Source organism: Cygnus atratus, chromosome 9 (assembly GCF_013377495.2).
Source record: "Cygnus atratus isolate AKBS03 ecotype Queensland, Australia chromosome 9, CAtr_DNAZoo_HiC_assembly, whole genome shotgun sequence".
Classification (NCBI taxonomy): Eukaryota; Metazoa; Chordata; class Aves; order Anseriformes; family Anatidae; genus Cygnus; species Cygnus atratus.
The window spans coordinates 19,068,205-19,093,046 of record NC_066370.1 but is presented as its reverse complement, the minus strand read 5'-3'; the positions used below and the strand labels follow the sequence as shown (position 1 = coordinate 19,093,046).

Below are 24,842 nucleotides of genomic sequence, written 5' to 3'. Positions count from 1 at the left end.
ACGCGCATACACAGCAGGTCACTGCAACAAGCTCACCAAAAGCAACATCGGTTGATGTCGTTGGTCTATCCACATCGCAGCCACTGCCTCTGGAAGAATTTTAACTTTTAGGACAGGTGACAATTGCCCTTAAATAAAGCATTTGCATGTGACACAGTCTGGTTAAAAGCACTTGTTTATTGGTTACAATATCAACTCATGGCAACATCTTTCACTGAGCCACTGTACAAATACAAAGAAAAGATCCATTGTGGAAAAAAAAAAAAAAGCTATAAACAGAGTTCATAGCAAGTGATTTTTTTTCACAGGGAAGTCTTTTTACAACAGCACTGTTAAAGAACAAATGGCACAAGTCCCTGGTTTTTTTAATAGCTTAAATAAAAGCTTTAAGACTGTTTCTGTATACATACACGATCCAAAGGCAGTGCAGAATCACTTCATAATTGGTAACATTACTGAAGTTTTCCAAAGTAGTCAGCAACAAGTTAAAAAAAAAAAAAAAAAAGAAACCTAGCTGATGAGAAATGCTGGAAACTAAAGGCAAATTAAAATCAAGCATGATTAGAAGCATTTTTTTTGTTGTTTTGGACTCCTTTGGATGTAATATGTACTACAAGTGTTCAGATGCTTTTATTTTTTAAGAGAAAAAAAAAGGAGAAAAACACAAATAGAGCACCATTGTGTAAGTAAAACAAAGGCTTGAAATATCTAAGACTATTCCACCGAAGTCCATATTAGTTAAACCTAAACATACTGTGTGGTATAAGAATGTCAGGCACATGTAATCTGTTATCAGTTATATCAATTAGTAACACTGTTCACACATTTACCATAACAACACTGCATTAACATTCTGCATGTATTTTACATAACCAGCAATTGGATAAAAAGGCTTGTGGTGCCTCTGAAGTGTAGGAAGTAGTTTACCAGCATGCATGCCAGATTACTGTATACAAAGTGCACCATCAACCCATGCTTAATTACTTTTACAGGAAATGCTATCTCAAAAATCAGTCATTCTGCTACACAACCATTTATACCAACTATTTGAATTAGCCAATACTTATTCTCACCAACATCTTAAAGCACAGCACTAAACCTAGTGGAGGTGACAGTGTCCTCAAAGAGGAAAGACTAAGCACGCCTGGAATGTTTTCACAATGTTTTCATTCCACCTTAAAGTAACGTGAACTTCATCGTGGGACACGCGGTTACACTAACTGAAGAGTTAACTAGTTCCAATCCATGCATTACAGTAAGCACACGAGGACCAGCTGGTACAGCGATTCAGCTTTGCCAAGTCAAGGTCAGGCCCTCCTTAGGCTGGGGAAAAGCCTATTGAATCCACGTTCCATTTCAAATAGTCTATATTGGTGTCAACTTAGTACCTATCGGTTCTGCCAGATACCGTGCGTATCTGCAATTTAGCGAGGCAGATGATAGCAATGCTTGGAAGAAAAAAGGTCTGGAGACAGATGGAAACAGACCCACATTACTGTAGTAAGTGAGTGTACATCAGCAAGATGCCATGTAAAAGCTTTTTGTGGTTTCCAGAATCTCAACCAATAACATCCCCACCAATAAATAGATGTCTGACTTACGTGACAACAAGCCCAAGTTGGGTGCTTGCCTAATTAGTATTCTCTATTGCAAAGTTAAATCAACATTAGAATATGCCAACACAAAATAACTGTACCTGAACAAAATCAATCCTGCTACACAAAGCACAGAGTTCCGTTCCCAAGCCATAACCGTAGCCTTAGATAGAAGAGAGGCTGGGAACAAGTTACTTTGCTACCAACTGTTTTGGCACAATGGTCTCAGTCACTACATTTCTGTAATTACACAACATAGTTGAAATTCAGATAATGATGCAGTTTGGCAACAAACTTTTACAGCCTAAGATGTACCCACTAGTGCTGCAAAATCTGTTGTACATCGAGTGCGCTGTCATGGCTGCAGTTAGAAATGGCACAAGCTGCACTTGAGCTTACATTAAACTACAGGCGTATATATACCATCTTCTGTGAGATGCAAAGCTCAGGATTACATCTTTTAAGTAAAACCTACACGGGGTCATTTTCTTAACTTTCTCATGTTAGAGGGAGTTTGAGCTTTTACCATTAAGCCACATCTATTTCAGGGAGTGCATCCATCTTACTAGTTCACCAATGATAACCGTTTTAAAAAAGGAAATACCACAGCTTGTGCAAGGTCATTATTTGGCCTCATACAGTAACAATGTGTTACACCAAGCCTGGAGGCTTTTTGTTTAAGTAAAGTTCTAAATGATGTACGGGACAGTAATTAAACAGCAAACATCACCTTGGCAGGATCTATCACAAGCGCTCTACAAGTTCCCAAGCAGCATCCCAGATCCTGTTTCCACAGCTGTGCTGAGGCTTCTTCCACCCTTCCTTGTGCGCCAATACAAGAGGCACCTCGGGACCTGCAGCACTACAGAAACCGGTTAACCAAACAGCAAAAGCTGGCAGATATTTGTATGATGCTTTTGGAAACCTCATTAGCAAGTGGTTGGCATTCCTTATTAGCTATTTTAAAAGCAGCTGAATCCAACAGACAATTCATCAGACACCGATAGTGAACTTATCTGCAGTAATACCTGTACAAGAGCCATTACCGTGTTTACAGTCTACCCAAACTTTTAAGAAAAGTTATATACATTTGTAAAATTGGGTTTGGAGCTTCACAAGTAGAAACTAGTTCTAACACCTGAATGTAAAAATGGCACCTGTCTTGGCAACAGTGTTGACTAGGAAATTGGTTCAAAACACACTTCTATGGAAAACACTTTTTTTAGAAAAAGAATATTTTCTTAAAATTCCATAGTAACAAATTTTCAGAATTCACTCAAGGCAGCTGTGAGTAAAAAAAATAAAATAAAATAATAAAATGCACCACTAAAAATGAAACCAAATCTGCATGATCCCAAAGAGATGCTCACTTAAAAGAGGAACAAGTATCCGCAATAGTTCTGTTAATGCAGACAGATCATAAAGCAAAATGCTGAGGAATTCCTGTGACATACAATATAGGGTGATTTTGGTCCTACACCACAATCTGCTGTTAGTAAATGTACACTTCTTCAGCACAAGATATGCTTTTTTTCTTTTAAATTTATTTTTAAAGTGAATTTACTGTGATTGGTACATTTATTGGCACCTTCACCATTACAGACATGGCAAGTTTACAGGCACAGTTTGGAAGTACTGAAATTTAGGATTACTAACGTCAGAAGCCTGACAAATAGTCACCTCAGCCACAATCTGTTTTGGTATATTACAAAATACTGGGCACTTATATTTACTACCTGACCCAGAGATACCCAGACTCCCCATATCTTCAGATGAGGGCAGATGAACGTTACCTTCCAACCTGGTAATTTAAAATTCATACATATTTAAAATAAGTCACTTAAAAAAAGCCAACAGACTTTTAGATTCCCCAGAGAACATTCATTGCAAGCACAGGCACGCTGCCAGGCACCAAAAAGTTAAACGCCCTTCCTGGGTAGTTTCAGATGGACGTCAGTCACCCGATTTTCCTGTACCTGCACTCAGCTGTACTTGACCAGAACCTGTCATTTATAAGCAACTGCCATCAAAATCAGAATAAATCACGAGGAGGAGAGGCAATGGCTACTTACAGTGGCAGAACTGCAGAACGACTGGCATCTAACAGGCCACCGTGGCACAGATCGCTGTGACCACAGCGGAACAAGCGAGTCACTAACTTCAGAGCACCGAGTTCTGAAGGGTCACGCAGGTAAGTAAGGTTATTTGGTTTGGTTTAGGTTACACAATTCCTTTTGAATTCACACCGCACATAACTGACAACAAGCGCTTTTGGTTGTGGTATGCTTTGGCAATCCCCCAGTTTGGAGGGGAATTATAGGGGATTAACTGCACATTCAAATCTTCCTTAGGATTCTAAGCAAAGTCCTCGAATTTCTCAGTTCATGGTGGTAGCTGAGCAGGCTCTGCAAACACGCTGCTTTCTGCACACCGAGTGTCATGCCAAAACATTTCCCTAGGGCAAATCAGCTAGAGCTTGTGACGGGCCAAAACTACCTCAGTTAGTTGGAGCTGAACTGTCAAAAGGAAAAGCACTCAGCCACTTAACGACAGCAATGCAGGTCACTTGGTTTCCATACCCAAGGCCTGGGTGGCATAACTGATGTGGAAAGCTGCAACAAGGAAGCTAATACTTCTGGAACTGGACTTTTTTAATAAATTTTCTCTGTTGTTGCAAGTCTGCCTGGCATTAACTCCTTGGTGTTTGGAGGCTGTGACTGCCAATGGATGAACCAGGAACCACTGGCTTAAGGAAGAACCCCCACAATTAAAAATAGGCAAGCAGGTCAAGAAGTGAGTGAATAAGGCGGTAGGTATTAACTGGGAGTCTCCAGGGCCTCTAAAAAAAATTCAAATGCCTTCCATTATAAAAACACATACATACCATTGGCTTCACTTTATCTACAGTAAATTCACAAAAACATTTAAAACAGCACTCTAGTTTATCCACTACAAAACTCAGAAGTGACATCTCAGGTTAAAGCAAAGCTATAAATGTAGTTCTTTAAAAAATGCAAACATATTTCTTTACATACAGACAAATGTTACATGATTGGCTGCTATAATGTGTATATTCTGTTATGTACAAAAAAAGTACAGGATTAGCAGACTGAGCACAAGCAAAAACCCTTCAAGGACAATCTAACCAAACCACCAAAAACAAAAAGACTGGCTCTTAGTTTGTCGGTCACCATGATTATGTGTGCTGGCCCCTTTTAAAAAGTCAGTGATTTCTTCCCCCCTCCCCTATTTCTTCACTTGATTTTTTTTCTAGTTTACAGAAAGCCTTTTTGTGTAATAATCAGTGAATAGAAAAACTTCACCTGCAAATACAAGGTAGAAATGTTATTTCACAGCTATAGGCTGCAGCATTGATCTCTCCAGATCTCAAATGGAGAATGTACATGTTTGGCTCCCAGTTAATTCCAGATTCTGAGAAAACTGTCCCAAGACCCTGTAGCTACAGCCATGCCATCATCGGTTACACCTAAACAGCTGACACGGTTGTCATGGCCAGCAAGGACACCTGGAAAAGAAGAAGTATTGAAAGTTAACATTCACAGGGGGTCAATGACTTCAACTGCCACTCTGCCCTCCCAGAAAGTCTTCAAACATGCTAAAAAAGATGTAACTGAACATCCAAGCATCCTTTTTCTTTACCCTCAAGAACCATAATGAGAGCAGCTGTATCAGGAAACACAGCAACGAGGTGTTACAGTGCTAAAGGGAACCAAGCAGAACCCATTACGCCAGCACTAGCCCTGACAGTGAACTGCCCCTGCGTTTTGCATAGATTTTGACTATCCACCTCCTGCGCAGGAAATGAAAAGCCTCGTCTCCCTGCAGCTCCACGCACTCACCTGCTCTCTCCCCTTTCAGAGTATCCCACACATTGCAGTTGAAGTCATCGTAGCCTGCTAGCAAGAGGCGACCACTTTTTGAGAAGGCTACAGAAGTGATTCCGCAGATGATGTTGTCGTGCGAGTACATCATTAGCTCCTGATCTGCACGCAGGTCAAAGAGTCGGCAAGTGGCATCGTCAGACCCAGTGGCAAATGCATGTCCATTGGGAAAAAACTGAAAGTTTTAATTGAGAGATGGGAGTTTGACATCAGAAGAACACATTGCTCATGCGTTATTTCAGAAGCATCGCAATAGTATTTTGCCAGGGTGACCTGACAAAGGCCGAATGATGTATTAGAAAAGATGTGCTTGTTAAAAGCTGCACATACACAGCTATGCAGCAACACACTTCTGGAATAGCACCGGTAACACTTGAATGACTGGAATCCTACCCAGACAGCTCCTGCATGCAGTACAAGGGGAGTCAAAGGGGATGTAACTAACTCCTATAAAATGAAGCAAAATGTAGTTATTTGTGTCCTGGCTGTGGGCCGGGAAGACCTGGGTGAAGTGGTGCACAATGTTCCATCCTAAGATGGTCAGCCAGGTTGGCTGAGCCCAGACAGAAGATTGCAAGTAAGCAATTGAATTTCCAAAATCTACTCCAAATCAGTCAGTCTCACGACAGCCATATTGATTGAAATTGGAATGAAAAGAGCTCAACGCATCTCAGGATTCAGGTCTAAGTATAGGAACCGCATTTTTCTACAGGTCATGCCTTTGGTATTCTCTCAGCCTTAATAATTTTTCATGTTTATCAAAAACAGATGCAGCTAAGACTTAGATTTCATTCCCTATTTGTCACAGCTTGTATCTTGCAGATCAGAACATAGTGTTACTATGACAGGGGAGAAATATAATCCAGTTTATAAATATTACAGAATGATTCCAAGGATGAATATTCAACATAGGCAGTGATTTTAACTTTGCCTTGTACACATTTCACTGAAAGCTCTTTTCAAAAGAAAATATCAAGTACATTTTTCTTTAACAAAAAGGTTTAAGAGGAGGGTGCTTGGCTATTTCGCTCCCTCTCGGCATATCACGTTTATCTACAATTTCAGTTTTAACACTTTGTCACACAGCTAAAACTTCCTGTCCTCTGTTCTTTGTGTCTTAAAAAGTAAGGTCTCAGCTGCTGAACAAGAACATAGCTGACACTATTCCAAGAACACTTCACGGCATCACAAATAATGGTAATAATTCAGTAACGAGCTGGACCAAAGGTTATTAGACAATTTAATTGCATACAATTTAACCATCTTTATCCTAACAAGATAACTGATTTTAAATCAAGGTAACCCAACAGACTGTAAGTTAAATTCATGCCACTGTAACTTTTATCCTCCCCCTTGATTCCCATGCAGAAATACAAACGATCACTTACACAAACCGCATTGATGTCTGACACGTGCCCTGTGAACGACTGCCTGCACATTCCATCTCGAATGTCCCAGAGCTTTGAGGAGGCATCACAGGCACCCGAAACAAAAGTCCTCATATCTGGGCTTAGAGAGAGACTCATCACATCACCAGTATGCCCAGTGAACGTGGTGGTCTGCTGACCAGTTTCAATGTCCCACAAAGCGCTGCAGATAAAGTGACAGCGTTAACACAAGGTAGTTGTTTATTTGAGAGCTTAAGTTTTAAATACAAATTAAGGCATTGAGAAAATAAAAAGTAACAAAAGCCCAAAAACTCACCAAGTGGTGTCTCCTGAGCTAGTGACAATTTGGTTGTCATCTAAGAAGCGACAACAGGACAAATATCCTAAAAACAAAAGTTAAGAAAGTTTCAGACTCAGTTAAACTGAAGATTAAAATCCAAGAGTAGTGATTGCAGTTCTCCCACAGCTAGTCTGTAAGCCAGAAAAAGCATTTCACACCCCAATACCTCTCAAAGTGAGACTGTTTCATTTGGTACAATAAAAAAAAAAAAAAAACTGAGGCAAGAATATGGCTGACCTGTGTGCCCTGGCAGCTCCCGGCTCACTCTCACATTGCCTTCTCTGGTTTTCAAGTTGTATATGGAACAGATGTTGTCCAATCCACCACAGGCCACGTAGTTGCCAGACGGTGCGTACGCACAAGTCATCACCCAGGAGGATCTCAAAGGAATGGCATGCATCTTCAGAAAGAAAGAGCACAGGAGTGCTACATCACACCTTCGCTCTCAGGTTTTATTGAAGTCATTCATTTCATGAATTACAGCAGATTAAACACACCGAACAGACTGTGTATCATAAACTTCAGTAACTTGATTCTAGAATTATATACAACAACCTACGTTCGTACAATTACAAGGATGAGAAATACCAGTAAGTCTCCTGTGAACATATACAGAATTTCTGTACAACATTATTTAATAGCAAAGCTACTCTAAACTTAAACATTTACAAAATTTGTTTATTCTGCTTTGATTTCTTTATCCAATTCTTCTGTCTCTGAACTGCAGGTTATAAAATGGGATGGTAAAATGGGATGGTTGTGCCCAGGGAGGCTGGTCAGTTTACAGCAACAGATCACCTCCCCACACTCTACTTAAGCTTTCCTCCTTTAACAGCTTTTTTTTCCCTCCCCTTCTCTGACCCCACAAGCAAAGCATTCATGTAAATTCTGAGGTTGTGTATTTCTACAATTTAAAGCCAAATTAGTTTCAGAAGCAACAACATAGGGACAGATAAGAATAGCTAAAAGCACTAGCAAACTAGAATAAAGACCTTACTTATTACCAAGTACTACTACTGAGGAACAGCCTACAGCGTATCTCTAGCAAACAGTTAGCCATGAAGAGGGGAAAAAGGATTGTTTTTCTAATGTAGGCTGCTTCATTTCATTTTTGACTTGCAAACGTGGAAAAAATAGTCACAACCTCCCTAAAACACGCAAATTATGCATGAATTATTGATATGAATTATAAATAACTCTACCTTATTTGTTGTATAACTATCCCAGATAATTAATTTTCCATCTTGTGAAGCACTGACTAGTAGCCTAAACATAAACACAAAGTAGAATAAGTTAATATAAAACAAAAGACAAATTCTCAAAATAGACGTATATCATGCATGATTATCAAGTGATTCAGAAAGACTTTCACTATTGACATTTGCCTTTTCCTTTTTTTTTTTTTTTTTTAAACTTTTAAGTACAATGTTTGTTGGATAATCTGCAAAGAACTATGTATTACATCACTAAAGAGACCCATGTCTAAAGGAGCTCATGATTAACGATGGACAAAAACAACTTAAAATACATTTTAGAAACACTCTCTACCACTGCTTTTGTTTTTTGTATACAAATATTTTAACTATAAAGCTAAAAAATAAACATAAATAAATTTAGGAGAAAAGCAGCCTTATTCTGGAAGCAGATTCGAGATGTCTCTTTCCAGACTACACGTGGGAGAACAGAACCGAAGGCTCTGTGAACTTCCGACTACCAGTTGCTCTAAGGCAGAGTAACATAACTCCATCCTCAAAGCTTTGTAACTTTCCCTTGCTAAATACAAAAGGGTCTTTTTCAGTGAAACAAAGTTAGCTTGTAAAGTCTTAGAACTCTGTTATGACAGAAGTTACAGTATTATTCAACATCATGGGAAATGCAATACTGACCATTCCAGAAATATGCCTCATCACATACCCTTCTCTGCTTAAATAGATTCAAAGAACTCAGCCAAAACTAAAAGAAGGAAAAGGCAAAATGTCTGTGGTAAGAACAAGCAAGGCACCTCTCCTTTCACTCAATGCTTCTCTATTACTGCTACGTAATCCTCATCAGCTTTATAAAGGCAAACTATAGAATAAGGAATGAGAGAGGTGGGGATGTTCAGCCTGAAGAAGAGAAGGAAACAGGGTGACCAAACTGCAGCTTTTCAATACTTAAAGGGGGCTTATAAAAAAGCTGGGGAGCAACTTTTTGCTCAGGCAGGCAAGGACAGGACAAGGGAGAATGGTTTTAAACTAAAAGAGGGGAGGTTTAGACTGGATGTTAGGAGGAAATTCTTCACTCAGAGAGTGGGATGGGCTGCCCAGAGAAGCTGGGGATGCCCCATCCCTGGGGGTGCTCAAGGCCAGGTTGGATGGGGCGTGGGCAACCTGATCTGGTGGGTGGCATCCCTATGTGGGTGCCAACCCCCTATGGCAGGCGGTTGGGACTGGGTGATCTTTAAGGTCCCTTCCGACCCAAGTTTTTCTATGATATAGCCAAAGACAAGCAAACAAACAAAAAAAAAAAAACACCACAAAAATCCCACAGTCAAGGTCTGTGATCCCTCCCCGCAACGCATCAAGACTGTACCATACGGCTCACAAAACTTGACATTGTTTCAAGTAGACAATCTTATTTCTAACACTTAAGTCACAGGTTTACAGATCAATTGTACAAACCTTGAGTCAGATCCCCAGTGCATAGCATAGATTTTGGCTAAGTGACCTCTAAGTGTACGCCTTGTTCGCATTTGAATTCGACCCACTGAGTCCAGGCTTGTTGTGATCTAAAAATAAATAAAACAACCCCTGAGATACTGAGGACTATTTTTAATATACATGATAACTGAACACATTTCAACTCTGATTAAAAAAACAAAAGCTATCTTGGAATGCAATATAAAAAGAAGTATACTAGTATACAACCCAGGATTAGTTCCACGTAACAACGGGGAAAAGAGATTTTTACAAAATAACATTCTTTATAATGGCTGTAACCAGAGCTTCAGAAATCTTTTGAAGATGTTACTATGCAATACTGAACCTAATTCAGATTATCAAATCTGAAAATTTTTGATTAAAACCAAGTGAAGAAAATCCTCCAATACTTACTGCACTGCTACTTTTTCAAGCATGGCAAAACTTCAAATGCCAGGTACTTTTGTTTCCAAAATACAGCAAAAAGACAATAATCCAAGTTTTTCTAAATATAGTAAATACAATTAACACACTCTGTTGAGAAGGTAACTTGGAAGCAGGACATATTAAGATGGCGGGGTGGTGGTTTTTTGATTGGCTTGGATTTTCTGGTGTGGCTGTTTGTTGGTTTTTAATTAACTATATAAATATATGGTACATCTCCCACTTCTTGTTCCACCTTATTCTTTCAGTTACCACACAAGAACATATTACAATCATAAACTGTAGGGTTGTGTGTTTTCTGTGTCCTTTTTTCTTTTTTAAATGTCAAGGAACAGCCTGTACACTGAATCAAGAACATACCTGAGCAAGAGTTGTGTCACTACATGCTTTCCTTGCATCCTGAAACAAAAGAACAGAAACAATTTGAATCTAAAACACAGCACTGAGCATCAAACTGAAGAGTAGAGAAGAAGAGGGACTTACAAAGAGTCATGTCCCAGTAACCTTCGAGTCTCTCTTTCGACAGAATACATGATTCAACAGCATTTGAAGCTACCTGAATGTTCCAGTGCCTACCCCTTTCCCTGTAACCCTTCCCTGGTGCTGCTCTGCCTGCTCAGGGGGCACTGACCACCCAGGGAAGGAACTGATCCTGCTTTAAAAACAACCACTCACTATATATGGTTAACAGGTTTTGTGCTGGATGAGGCCCTTGTATTTACTCCCCTTGCCATCATCGCAGGTGTGACGACACCAGTTATGAGGGGCAGGATCTGGGGAGTGGGACAGACAGCAGGCTCACAGAAGCTTAAGCTGCTGCTGTATTTCATGCTAAATGAAGATAAATTATTCTACAATTTAATTCATTTCGTGGAAAGGATGGTGCTCGGATCTCCATACAGATGCTTTGGCTTCTTTCTTTACTTCAGACTTACTTTCTGTGTATTATTCAACCCCACCTAGAAGACAGACTTTATTTTTGTTTGCACAGTAAGAGGAACATACTGGGCACCTGAAACAGGAGAGCACTTCTGAGCCTAGCCTGCAATGCCCAGATTTTGCAAAACAGTTACAATTGCAAATACACAGCACTCCTGCAACTCAGACTCCAGTCTTTGAAAAACACAGACACACAGTCAGCAACCTCTTCTGAGAAGCATAGTTTAAAATAATTGGCTTAAAATCAGATACAAACTCTATAGTGCAAGTTAGAAATAAAACTATCAACAGAAATATTGAAGGATCAGCCACAAGAACCATCCTAATTCCCTGTAATTTCTCTGAATACCATCCAACTTCTGCAACCAACGAAGCATGCATGGCTGCCTTTACCACTTCGCGTGGCCCTCACCCCAAGAAAAGTGTCCTGTCTGTACACTAATGGTAACGTCATCGTTGAGAGGAGGAACAGAAACATTTACTTGCACATTTTGGAACTGAATTAATGCACTCAAACTAGACTCTTAAAACTTTTAAATATCTTGCTTGAGAGTTCCTTAATACAACAACTTTAATAACTTTTAGTGAGTGTTTACTTTGACTACCCTTTATAGCTTTTCTCCCAGAAAGTAAGCTTGAGAGTGGATTAAGTCATCTCAACTTATTTTTAAAATGTCTGAACTGTAGAAATATTTATAAAATGTTGACGTCTGGAATCAGGAGGGGTTTAAAATACCAGAGCAGTAAATCCCCTAGCACACAGGACTTACTTCACTCACAGGAAGAAACACGCTGGACTTTAAACAACTTTAATTGTTTAGTTTAGCTGAAACACTTGAAGATGTTCAACATAAAATTAATTCTGAATGGGATCTTAACAAAGCAACTTTTCTTAAAGAGAGCTATTAGCAACACCTGTACTTGAGGCTAGTACTTGCCATATGATTGGCAAATTTGCACGTAAAACAAAGTTTTAACAAGCCATTTTAATTCTCACATTTTAAATGTCTTTTCTACATACGCACCATCAGATTAAGACTTTTACAGATTTGTTTTTACAGATTTTTTTTCCAAATTTGTATAGAATCATTGGTGTCATAGCACAAAAAATCAAAATGCCATCCGCTCCTGGAAGGTTCTCCCTCACTCTCTGCGCTTTGATCTGCATGTCTGTCAAGATGTCTCTCACTTTTAGCACACATGATCTTCTAATACCCTTCGCCCCGACTTGTTATGTCTAAGTTCTCGAAGTTTGCTGCTCACTTCTTTTTTTTTTTAAATCATAACCACAAAATTTGCGAACAGGCACACACCCCTAGCAACAAAACGTAGTACGCTTCCATAGGAAACAAAACATTTTGTTCAAGAGATGCTAGGAATGAGTTCCATTACACCAATGGCTTACTTCCTGATTTCTTTATTAAACAAATATTCTGAAAGTATTCAAACTCTGCATAATTTAAACGGGCGCAAGTAATAGAGATGATCTTTACACTTTATTCCTTTAAAAGGAGGAACTTTATCATAAAAAATAAGGAATTAGCAATTCTTACTCTGATCTGATTTCGCAGCTGCTCCGCCTCCTGCCGCAACTGTTCCAGCTCACTCATCTTGCTTCAGTCTCTATTCCTCACGCTCCACTGGTGAAGAAAACCTGCCAATAAAGAGGAGAAGTTTCAGTATCACACTGTTTATTGTTTTTTAAAAAGTAAAAGTACAAACTACAGGCCTATATTTATTCTGCCTATACGAAGGCTCCAAATAGATATTCCCTTTAGTACAGTGTCTAGTGAATTCAGTGAGACCCAAGGTACTGCTATTCCCGAATTACTGTGAAAAGTACAATTAAATTAAATGTATTTTGAATACAGAAGCAACTGTCAACAAAAACACCCGTAGTACTTTATGAAAACATTACGGAAGGCATTTGCATTTCAGCCTCGCTCTTCTCACCCACCCTGAAACCTCCAGGAATGTCAGACTTCACCCCAAGATGGCAACAGAGAGCAAAGGCTGAGGCGGTCGCTTTGAAACATTTAACTTTAAGCTCAACTGTGATACAAGCATCCTTCTACATGACATCCAAGGCAGTTTTCATTTTAAAGGTGAAAATCTTGAATCCTAGATTGCAGCTGAAATAGGTTTTCTGCAATTTTCTCCATATTTTCTGGGGCAAGACACAATGTAGGTTTCATTTCAAAAGCACGCACAGGGTGAGAAGAACTAATAAAGATGGAAACATCCATAAAAGCAGCTTCATGTGGGTACAGCCCACAGCAGGTCTCATCTCAACAGGGACATAAAGTAACCGTAAGAGAAAAGGCCAAAAAACAGCAAGACCAGATGCAAGCACGATTTCAGTTTTTAGGTGTGGTGTTTTTTTGTTTTTTTTTTAAATCACATTTTGCACATGGTACTTTGCAGTATGTTGAACAATTTCCTCAGACCAATTTTCCTCTTTATCCTCAGTACAGCAGTGCAACCGAACACCACAAGGGAGACCCCCCAAGTCTACCCACATACACTCCAATAACCTCCCAGTGACAGGGGACCCAGCCAGTCTCTTGCTAGGGAACAAGCCAAGCACGTGTTTGTCTCTTTTTCCATGCCAGCAAAAGGACACCAGAAAGCCTGGGAGGTGGTGGGGCCGGGTCTCTCACTACATTATCTTTAAAATAAACCAAGCACACTTCTAGCCTACAAAAGAAAGAAGAAAGCCAAGCTCCTACTCACAAAATGCAAACTGAGGGAGGAAAGAGAAGCTACTCCAAACGTTATTCTAAGCATTTTAATTTAAACACAAGAGAGAATACAGTAGTGTCCGCTTGATTTAACTCACTGAAAAATGACTGAAATAAAGCCTTTTTCTGAATAAACCCACCAACATATAAAACCGGATCACCTCCAAATCAAAAACATCCTACAGCAAGAGCACAGTGGTGACTTTGGTCTGACCAATACTTTCAGCTATACCTAAACTGTGAAGTCCCTACCTTCCTTCACCGTCCTTAAGCCTATGCTCAGCTCACCTAGAAGACACCAGCGTCCATGTGTGAATATTCTAGGAGACTGTTTTATTTACCACCAATGTCCTATTTCAGAAGCCCAGATGCTTTAATGATGCTTAGTTCACAGCAGGCATAAAATTAATCAATACGCTGATGTCCAACTTCAAAACTGAAATGTTAAAAACCGCAATCACTTTAACATGCATGCTAATCAAATGCTTTTAGTCTTTGAAGTTTAATTTTAACACAGTTGATTAGAATACTGTACCACTACGAAATACAGTTCCAACAGTGTCAAATTTTCCTTTTTAAAATGTTTTCCCTTTTTTGTTCTAGAACCCACCCAAAGGTAGCACAGACACAACAACGGACTCAAGTGTCTAAAGCAGGCAAGCATGATACCTGCCCTCGTCTCAGTAACCTCGTGTGCTATTTTTAACAGAAGGTAAAGATTCCTAACAGAAAAGCTGATCTCTTTCTAATCTTCTGTGAAGGGAAGTTAGCTTCTGCTCTGTGATGTGCCACACACGTCAGTGCTCTGTAAACGGTGACTTCAATGCAGAGAATAATTCACCTTAAAGAAAGAGACGTTAATATTAAACCGGAAGCATGCATTGCTGGTCACAAGTAGGGGAAGTCAGGGCATCTTTTTATTGGCAGGTAAAATTGTGAATGTGTCAGAAATTTGGTCCCCAAGACCACTGATGACCATTCTGCGCTTCAACCATGAGGTCAGTGTTAATGACTTTAATGTCATTAGTATCAGCAGTGTTCATCCCTAGCACCACTTCCGTACGAAGCTGCACCAGCAGCTGGACAGCTTCAGATGGCGTTACCTGTACACACGCATTGCCGTGTGGGCATCCTCCAACTTCTGAACCCTTCTCACTCACTCCTATTAAGCTTAAGAATCGATCCCTAAGCAAATTAAAGGACAATGACCTTTTTATTTTTTTAAGAAACCACTGTTAAAGTTGAAAAGCCCTGGCAGTATCGGCATGTTCTGAAGTCTGCAAGGTCACCAGTGCTACTGCTCAGTGGGAACATATCAGTGCTTTGAGGCCAGTCTATACCTCAACGAATACAGCCAATCCAAGTCACGCAAAATCTAGATTAATTCAAGCTAGAATAATCTGGTTTTAAAGTTCCTTTCCATTTTGCAGCGGCAGAACAGCAAACTGTTAAGCTATATACAAACACAGGGACACCACAGCACACAAACTCAGAGCTCAGTGCAACCACTGACCTGATGTGTACCCAGAGCTCTCTGCTGGCCCGGCTGGCTGCAGCTCCCACTGAGCTGCACACATGTTCAAATGATCACCCACCACCAAGTATTTAGCAGGACTGTGAGCATGATGCTTCCACTTGGGATTGTTTTTAAAAATCCACTATTCCGAGATGCCCAGAGGAAATTACAGAAACGGAGTGGGCAGAGAGGAGGCTCTCAGACTCCTCCCCAGACGCAGGATATCTCCGCAAGCGGCACTCCTGAGCTGCTGCCAGCACCTGACCAGTGCCACGATCCCAACAGCACGGTGCGAAGATCCGTGCACCTATGGGTTTGTGTCTGCTTTGATGCTACTGGTGCGACAGAGACATGCTTGAAAACAGAAAACGACGGGAAGCCAGAGCCAAGGCGTAGCTGTGTGTGCAGACCACCACCCAGACGAGATGTACGTGCTGCGATCTTGTTTCTGAGCACACCAGCGAGGTGACCTGCCAGCTACAGCAAGAAGACGCGCTGAGGTGCCCGGTGGTAAAGGCAGATCAGGTACACCCTGTAAATCTCTCCGCTGCGAGGAGAAGCACGCCATCACCACAACCTTGAAGTAGACTATTTCCAAATGCTGCCAGCCATCAGATAAAAACCGTTTGTTTTTTTATCAGATTAAATGCTGTGACTGCTTTCTGAGGGATTGCAAAGAGCAGAGCTGATCTGTATCACAAATTCTTCTTCACACAACGGATTAGTGAAAACCTCCTCGGATTCAGATCTAACCCGGACAAGGGTTACACTGGACATGTCTGTTCTTCCCCTCCCAGAAAATGAAATGCTACCAGCCACGAAGGAGTACTGCTCCACAGCCTAGTAAACTCATTATTACAGACATGAACTTCCAAGCCATACCACGCTCAGATGTGCGCTCAACAAAGCCATCAGCGCCCTCACCACAAGCAGAAACGAAGCCATGATTCCTCTTGTCATCTCAGGGGACGGAGGGGAGCAGGATGTCTACTTCCCTAACTTATTAAATTTTTAATAAACGTCCGGACAGAGGAAGAATATTCTGAGTTAAATGAAATGCAGAACACCAGTGGAAGCTGCTTTTCAACAGTTGCAGGTAGAAACACTTACAAAAAGGCCAGATGCTTCTCTGCGCATGCAGCCCACGATGCACTCTGAATAATGGCATCTGCTACGGTGAAGAGGCCTTGAGGGGATGAGCAGCAGGAAGTGGAAGAACTTTTTAATAATACTGCTAGCCAGGGGGTGCACCGCTGCTAATATCCAGAGCAATCAGGAAATGGGGTCAAGGACGCACCGCGCTTCCCATCAGAAGCGACAATGGGGCCCGTTGCGAGGAGCAGCTACGTGTAACCACGGCGGCACATCTTGGCCCCGTAACGCGGCGTCACTGGTAGGCTGCCCTGTGCCTCCGTGCGATTCCTCCTCCGTGGGCACGGATCAGCTAATTCAGTCACACCGAAATAAATTGCCCCTCCTCGAGGCAAACTAATTACCTAAGGATTCCACAGCACGGCCAGTGGCTTGACAGCCACGGCCAGGCTGAGCGCTCCAGAGATAAAATATCCCTTGCCCTGTTCCTGATTCAGTACCTGCATCACTTGCTAACGGTTTCATTCTTCGTTATATGGGCAGGCAGTGGCAAATTACCTGAAGTTCTCATCCTGAAGGTACTTTCTCTGTAACGCGTGGACTCAAACGAAGCTCTTCTCTCTGCAATGCTCACTCCAAACGCACTCGAGGACGTGCTGCATGGGGCCAGCCGGGTGCCTGCACAAACGGGGCTGTGGGGGCTCACCTGGGTGCCAAAAGGGAACTCCCAGCCCCCCTGCTCTGAGCTGGGCAGCTGAGTCAGGGCCAGGGAGCAGACTCGGCTCTGGAGAGCCAGGAAATGGGCTGATCCCTGGCAGATTGCTGGAAGAATAGTCAGGCGTGTAAGGATAGGAACCTTTAGTTCTACAAAGTAGAGCTATTTCTGTCTCGGAGAAGATTGCAGTTTACAAACTAAGATGTTAAGTAATTTGGTTTCTTTAAAAAAAAGAAAAAAAATTGGCTTTTTCAGTTGCCACAGTAAGCTTAGCTTGTTCCCATGTAAAATCACCATACAGACAAGGCAAAAAAAAACGACTAGAGGAGTGTAAATACGCTCCTCCCCACAACAAAGCACTGCTATTTTTGTACCAAATATAAAGAGACTAACGAGACAGAAAAAAGAACAGTCTGGCTGCCTGGAGTCTTAAAAGCTATCCACTGAAGGATTATTCAGGCAATAACTGGATTCTGGATCAAAAAAACAGTCTTTTAGAATTTAAATAAGTGCTTAAATATACGTACCAGCTCTCAACTTTTCAAGGCATATGCAGCAAGATCTCACAAGTGGTAAACACACAGCAGCAGAAAGTAAGACAGCAGGTTTCACATAGCTTTCATGTGATCATCCCTACCAGTGATCACACAGGTGGCAAAACATAAGGAATGCTAACTATAGCGCTTCACTAAATATAGGAAAACGGCACCAGAAATACTCCAGATCTCTCTCAAGCGAGCTATATTGGTAGCTCACACAAATTGAAGCTTCACAAAACCTCTGCATGCTGAAGTCGCCTGGATCAAGCTACCTGCCTCTCTTCTGGAACAGATGACAGCGCACGCACGTTTTGCTGTCTCAACAGTGTTAGACGACGGGATTCTGTCTCCAAAGCTGAGTTCTGGCAGCATACAGAGTAATAGTTCATATATTCAGGACGTGCCGAAGAAGAATTTGATACAACATTTCCTCATCTAGTGACACTATTCGAGACTTAGACAGCTCTACCCATTCATTTATGTCTCCCCAAAGCCATGAATGGAGAAGAAAACTGCACAGGTTTTGTTTCCTATACTCTGAATGGAACAGATTGGACATACTCAAGAACTGCTCAACTTCTATAAACTTTGACAAACTAGACATGGCCTTACATAAAGTAAAATCTCTGGCTGCGTAACAGCCATTCAAAATAAACGCATCAACGTTATCCTGTAGTTACATATAAACATATAAAAAAGTATTTTTATATTCACATATAAAAATATTCTAGTTTGAATTTTATATACTATAATCACTATTATAGAGCTGTTTGAAAATCACATGCTCTCCACCAAGTAAAATTAACTATTTAAGGTGTTTGTGTTTTTCTGTTTGTTTGTTTGGCACTGTTGTTGGCTGTATGTTGTCACTCAGACTGGCAGAATGGCCGAGGTTGGCACCTCTGGAATTCGCCTGCTCCAGCCCCCGCTCAAGCAGTGACACCCAGAGCAGGCTGCCCAGGACCGTTCCGGGAGGTTTTGAAGATCTCCAAGGAGGAGACTCCACAGCCTCTCTGGGCAGCCTGTGCCGGCGCTCCGTCACAGACACAGCACTGAAGTGCTGCCTGGTGCTTAGACAGAACTTCCCGTGCTCCAGTTTGTGCTAAAGCTAAATACTCCGAAATGCAAGCAGAGAGAGGCCTGACATCGCAGTACGCAAGGCCTGTCACTGTGCCACTGTGTGCTTTCTCCTTCTCTCTCTCCACCCAAACCTCCTCAGTGCATTTCCTTCCCTTCTGTACCTCTAACAAATACTTCACGTTAGCTGCAGCGTAACATCTCAGATAATTCAGTAAAGAAGCAGAGTAATGATCAATTAAAATAACTAACATTCAAAAATAAGTTTGGAAATCCTAGCCAAATCCTTTCCTTAAGGCTAAGTCTTTCTATTTTCATTCTGTAGCCCCGGTGCGCTGCTGCCCAGCTGTCGGAGCGCACACGTCGGTGTAAAGCAGGGCTCTCCAGCGTTTCACAGGCCTCCGGTTTCCCCAAGAACAAAACAGGAAACGGGCCTGGGTGTGACCTTGTTCTCTGAGGTCACCGCTATTGTTGCACTTCTGCACATTTTGGAAGTGTTTTAAAGCGATATGTCTCCATTATAGCTTTGGTACAAAAACAGGAAATAATCAACCAACGCCTCTAAGAGGAAGAGGACTAGCAGAACTTATTTAAACACCCATTTCTCTACCAGATACCATGCTGAATTTGAAGGAACTGTTGAACGTATGTGCTCAACACTTGGTGTACAGCTGGAAAGCACAGGTGACAAAAGAGACCCACGAGCAACAAAAAAATCAACGGGGTAAGAAAACAGCCTCGCCTCTTCGGGTGCGACTCCAGCAGGCGGCACGCAGCGACGTCAGGGGCACAAGGCCGCCGCCAGCCGCGTGGCTCTCGCAGGTTCGGGCTGGAGATGTTGGGTGCTCTCCTTCCTGCAGCCACACACTCACACCCCTCCACATCAGGAGGAATGTCAGCCTCTGTCGCTGTACGCACACGGCTACTGAGCTTGTGGTTTTCACCTAAGTTTGGAGTAAAGCCTGGCACAAGAAAGAGTTCCTATTTACTGCAATAACTGCCCGGAAATATTAACAGAAGCAGCTTTAGTCAGTCAAATACACCCGTGAAAGTTCACCTTTGGAATCCAGTACTGCATCAGCCCGTAGTGGTTGTCACTACTACAGGGGAGCAGAGGAACCGGCAGCTCGAACACACCTCACGCAGCGCTGCTGGCTTTCAGCCGCCGCCACCCGAGCCGCGCGGGCACACGGCGCGCACCCAGCCTGCCCGCGAGCTCCCGCCACGCGCCTCCTCCGCCGATCACCGCCTCGATTACGGTCTCCACGGAGGACAAATAGATTGACAATGCCGAGCTCGTTGACAGCAGCCACAAAATGTGCAAAGGAAGTCACAGGGTAGACATTAGAGTGAAATAAAAAATTATCAGTGACTTTTAGTCTTATACATGCAACAGGCTGCCGGCTTACTAGAGCAGTGTCTTAGGCTGAGAGACATGAGAGTTTATTTCTAAAACCCATCTTAAGGTCTAAGCCAAGTACATTTGTAAAACAACCCCAAACCCCTTACTCTTCTTTGCCAACACAAGCTAGATTCTAGAAAAAACAAGAAATTCAGTGTTAAGCACAAGGCTGACAAAAGCACAGGAAGAAGGAATTTTTAAACATCATGAATATTTCATGGTCCAAAATAGTGATTTTTCTAAAAGTAGCATTCTTGCATTTTATATTCATGATGTCACTTCCAGGTCAAAACATTTCCGCATGTAAGCAAAATTTCTTTAATCACACTCCCCGCAACCAGAAATTCACGTGAAATTCACGTTATGCTCCCTTGTGACAAAAATGACTTGCACTGAAAATCTGGTTCAGTGACCCCAGAGCACTCCCCTGCTGGATGAAGCATCATTGGGTTTGCAATTCAAAATGTCTAAGACTGAAGCAAAAAGATAAAACCCTAATTAATGAGACAGAGACAGTTCCAGTCCAACTTTTTCCTTGGAAAGACAAGTGGACGCACGCAGAGTGGGCCACGTATGAGTTTATTGCCCTCTTCAAATACTCAGCTATACCCAAACACTACTCCATCAACTTGTCCAGCGCACTTTTCCTAGCAAAGAGAGGACAGTTCAAAGCCATTTTGAAATGGCTTATATTTAAATCCATCTCAACAAGCTGGATTTTGGACTTTAAGAAGCTGGTGCACTGGTACTTACCAAATTGGCACAGGACCCTTTCACTTAGCAGGGCCAAGCAGCAATGGGCACGTAAAATCTGGTGCGGTACCCCCACGCACAAAGCACTACCTGAGCAGCCCCCTGTTTTCTAAGCGTGTGCAGGCTGCACAGATACATAACAGGCACTAAGCACACAGCAGATTTAAGGCTCAAAGTCAGTGGAGATGCACGTTTAGAGAAACGAATGCTGTCAACAAGAAAAGTGCCTGGGTTCCACCAGATTGTTCACTTGACTGAAGTAATTCCTGGCTGACAGTTTTTCAAAGTAGCGCGTATTCGCACACTTCAGGAGCAGAAAGCCCAGCAGTACCAGCTACACATACACATTGCTTCCTTTCAAACGCATCAACCAGCTTGGAAAAAAAAACGCATTTGATCTATAGATAGGCTTCTGCACCCTTCCCTCCTCCTCACCATTCAGCCCTACACACACGCTCCCTTGGTACCGGAGTTACAGCGAGGCATTATGCAGCTCACATAATTACGCAGCTGTAACGTTTAGCATACAGCTGTACTCTTTCAGAGGAAAACAAGGGAATATAAACATTTGGGTTTTATACTGATTATCCATAGATCAGATAAAGCTATTGCCCTCATGTCTCATTTTGATTTTGCTTTTGGTTCACAACACATTTCTGGTCAACAATTTGTGATTCTAAGCCACAAAAATTAAGCCGTCTCCCAGACTAGAGTTGAGGCTACTTTAGTAGTTTGTATATATATGAATATTTTTTTTAAGAGATGACTACTACCATAGGCCTTTAACATCACAGCACCCCTGAATGACTGAAAAACCCATACTAGAAAATGAAGGGTGTTTTTCACCCTTCCTAATGCACATATGGGATTAAGAGTACGCAGACGGTGTAGCTACTTCACGTACCACTTGTGATGAGACGCTATTTCATATATCGAACGTATCCTCTTTGGAACTACTCTTGATGCGTCTCATGCAGCGTTGCCATTCCAAAAAAAAAGAAACGACACTGAAAGCTTAAGGAAGATGCTATGTATCACTGTGCTTTTGAACTATCTTCACAATCACAGGGTTCTCAAAATAACGCCTGTCTTTATAGTAAGAGTATTTTTAACGCATTGATTATATCTAGCAGAAAACTTCTAGACAAGATAAAAACCTTTCTTATAAAAAAACCATCTAGATAAAGCTGGCATTATACTAAAAGGAAGTTGTAAATCAAGCTTGTAATTCATTCTTTTTCACGCTTTTGTGATGCATTAAAATCCAAACGTATTTTTAGAGTCCATGTCCCAAGATGCAAGAAGAAAGAACAGATACGTTTAGGTAACATTAATTTACAGAGTATAGTCGCCAAAAGTCAGAGATTACCTAACTGGTTGTCGGAAAAAAAATGGTCCTAGATGAAGTTTCCAACAGAAGAGGATGGAAGAAAAAAATGGAAGGAAGGAAGTACAACACTCCCACTAGGAGCAATCTTCTCAAAAGCGTAACAGTTAAAAAAAAAAAAAAAGAAAAAAAAAAGAGGGAACTACTTTTTTATGGAAGCATGACACTCCTTAGGTTATAAATAGCAGGATTCCCCTGTGGAGGCAAAGCCTACGGTTACAGGCAGGAATGTATTTGCCAGGCACTGTGGCCACAGAAGAGCGCCTGGGTCCACAGCGTGCTTTGCCAGAGGTTATCTTTCCAACCCACTGAAACTTCTGCTCTCATAAATACTTCCCACGTATCTCAGTCAAAGAGAGCTGGGTCAACAACAACCTGGTGAAGTGCGCTGCCTCGGCTTCTAACCCTCGCCAAGAAGCAGGCCCTGTTCTCGTAAATCTTCTCCTTCTACAATCTGGGATGCACACTCGATGATTTTTGAGGGTTTTTTCAACATTTGTGGCCCAAAGGTCAGTAAAATTGGCTAGATGTTCTTAAACTCCCAGTTCCAGAAGCTGAGTGGAGAGCAAAAATGCTCTGTGACTCAATGAAAAAGCAAACATTATCAGTACCGCTGAAACTCCTGAGTAATTTAACTGTTTGCTTAGGACCTTCGCCTTTCAGCTGTCATCTTGTGAAAGTTACTGTGAATGTCTGCGACGCAGGGTTGCACTGCTTCTGCGGAGATTGAGAGCAGAAAATTGCTCCAGCTCCTGAATTAACACCACTGGCAAAAGTCAATTTTCTTTTCTTCCTTTCATCCCTTTTTAAAGTGCATGTTTTACTTTTGATGCCACCTATTAGCCTTTGAAATGAAATATAATGGATGACAGTGAAAAAAAAAAGCAGTTTTAAATGGCTTCCTGTCCCCTGCTCCCTGACCTGCCCCAAGTTGCTGCTTCCTACTGAAGCCAGGGGAGCCGTGCTGAAGAGCTGCTGTAGTGGGGTAGTCATTTGTAGGGCTTTTGCTTTGGATTTGTAGTGCACCTTACCCTGCTGTGCTAAAACAATCCAGCTCTCTCTTGTGGGCTGTTCCCTAGATAAAAGAGTTTCCCCTTTTCTGTTGCATATCTTGGAGATAAAGACTGTGTTTGCGGGGCCCAACACAGTAGTAGTACTTCCTGGCCACCTCATTCTCTGTGCTTCGGATATTTTTTTGTTTAGATACCTTGCTTCCAGGCTAACAAAAGACTCTAGAAAGAGCAACCACAAAGGAGAAGTTCCTTGCCCTACAAGAGGCAGAGAGCAGCAGTACTTAAAGGCAAGTAATGCCCTATGCAACGCAGCAACACCGCCGTGGGTGCCGCTGCTCTTCTGCCCTAGCACGGCTAGGGGCAGCCAGCACCCTGCCATCTCCTTCCTACCTCTGCAGCGGAAGGAAACCGTCACCAACACTATCAGTTTCTCGACATTCTAGATCATCTAGACCTTAATGTCTTCCTGGAGATGTTCTACTTCCTTTGCTTCCCACCGCCAAAATGCAAATGGAAAGGAAAGGACTCCACTTTACATTCTAATATACAAGATAAACACCTTTGCTTAAACCTACTTTGTATTTTTTTTTGGTGGATGGGATAGGGAAGCTTAAGCTTTGGTGGTTTTTTTGGTGAAGGGAATAGGGAAGCTTTAATAGAATAACCCTACTTAAAAGCTAATTTACTGTAGGATTATTAATTTTTAGTACATTATATTGCGCTGTCAAAATCACCAAAACTGATCAAAGGCACTAGATACACACTAAGGCTCCAAATATACAATGTGTTAAAAGAGATTTTGACAAACATTGCATCTATATATGCAGTCTGAATATTTATTTCAGCTCTGAAACAACTAAGCTCAATTTAAATCAAGAATCTGAAAGAAAATGTCTTCCTTTTTTAAACTAGGGATAAAATTGGTTTACATGAACAATCACCTAAAGCCATTAGTCGACAGAAAGGGCCACCAGAAGAGGACTCCAATCCAATATTATTTCTTTTAATTAAATCAACTTTAGATACTAAATGTGTTTTAACCATTTTATACATCTTGGATGAGCATCTATAGTTTTAATGCAAGATTTCAAATGCATACAAGTAAGTCAAAAATTGCTTTTTAATTTCCATCCAAATAGAAAATGACACAAATACAACTTATACGAGCAGTGATTAGTGCAGCAGGAAAAAAAAAAAAAAACAACTAATAGAGGGCAGCAAAAAATGTCTGCACGCATTAACCCAGCAAGAATGGTCTGAATTTTGGGGTAGACCTGTGTAGTGCCAGGAGTTGGATGCGATGATCCTTGTGGGTCTCTTC

General features: G+C 41.6%; 1 protein-coding gene across 3 annotated transcripts in view; it reads right to left on the bottom strand.

Moving 5' to 3' along the window:
- Positions 1 to 159: 159 nt before the first annotated feature.
- GNB4 (G protein subunit beta 4) overlaps positions 160 to 24,842 on the bottom strand; it is a 61,671-nt gene continuing 36,988 nt past the window's right edge. For 2 of the 3 annotated variants that reach the window (XM_035557308.1, XM_035557309.2), the window contains exons 2-10: positions 12,840 to 12,940; positions 10,708 to 10,746; positions 9,886 to 9,992; positions 8,428 to 8,491; positions 7,463 to 7,625; positions 7,202 to 7,268; positions 6,886 to 7,087; positions 5,456 to 5,672; positions 160 to 5,121 (exon numbers count right to left, since the gene is read on the bottom strand). In XM_035557308.1, coding sequence (XP_035413201.1) covers positions 5,015 to 5,121; positions 5,456 to 5,672; positions 6,886 to 7,087; positions 7,202 to 7,268; positions 7,463 to 7,625; positions 8,428 to 8,491; positions 9,886 to 9,992; positions 10,708 to 10,746; positions 12,840 to 12,896 — 1,023 coding nt within the window. In that variant the 5' untranslated portion in view covers positions 12,897 to 12,940 and the 3' untranslated portion in view covers positions 160 to 5,014. The remainder of the gene's footprint in view (positions 5,122 to 5,455; positions 5,673 to 6,885; positions 7,088 to 7,201; positions 7,269 to 7,462; positions 7,626 to 8,427; positions 8,492 to 9,885; positions 9,993 to 10,707; positions 10,747 to 12,839; positions 12,941 to 24,842) is intronic. The other variant, XM_050712591.1, reaches the window with a different exon arrangement.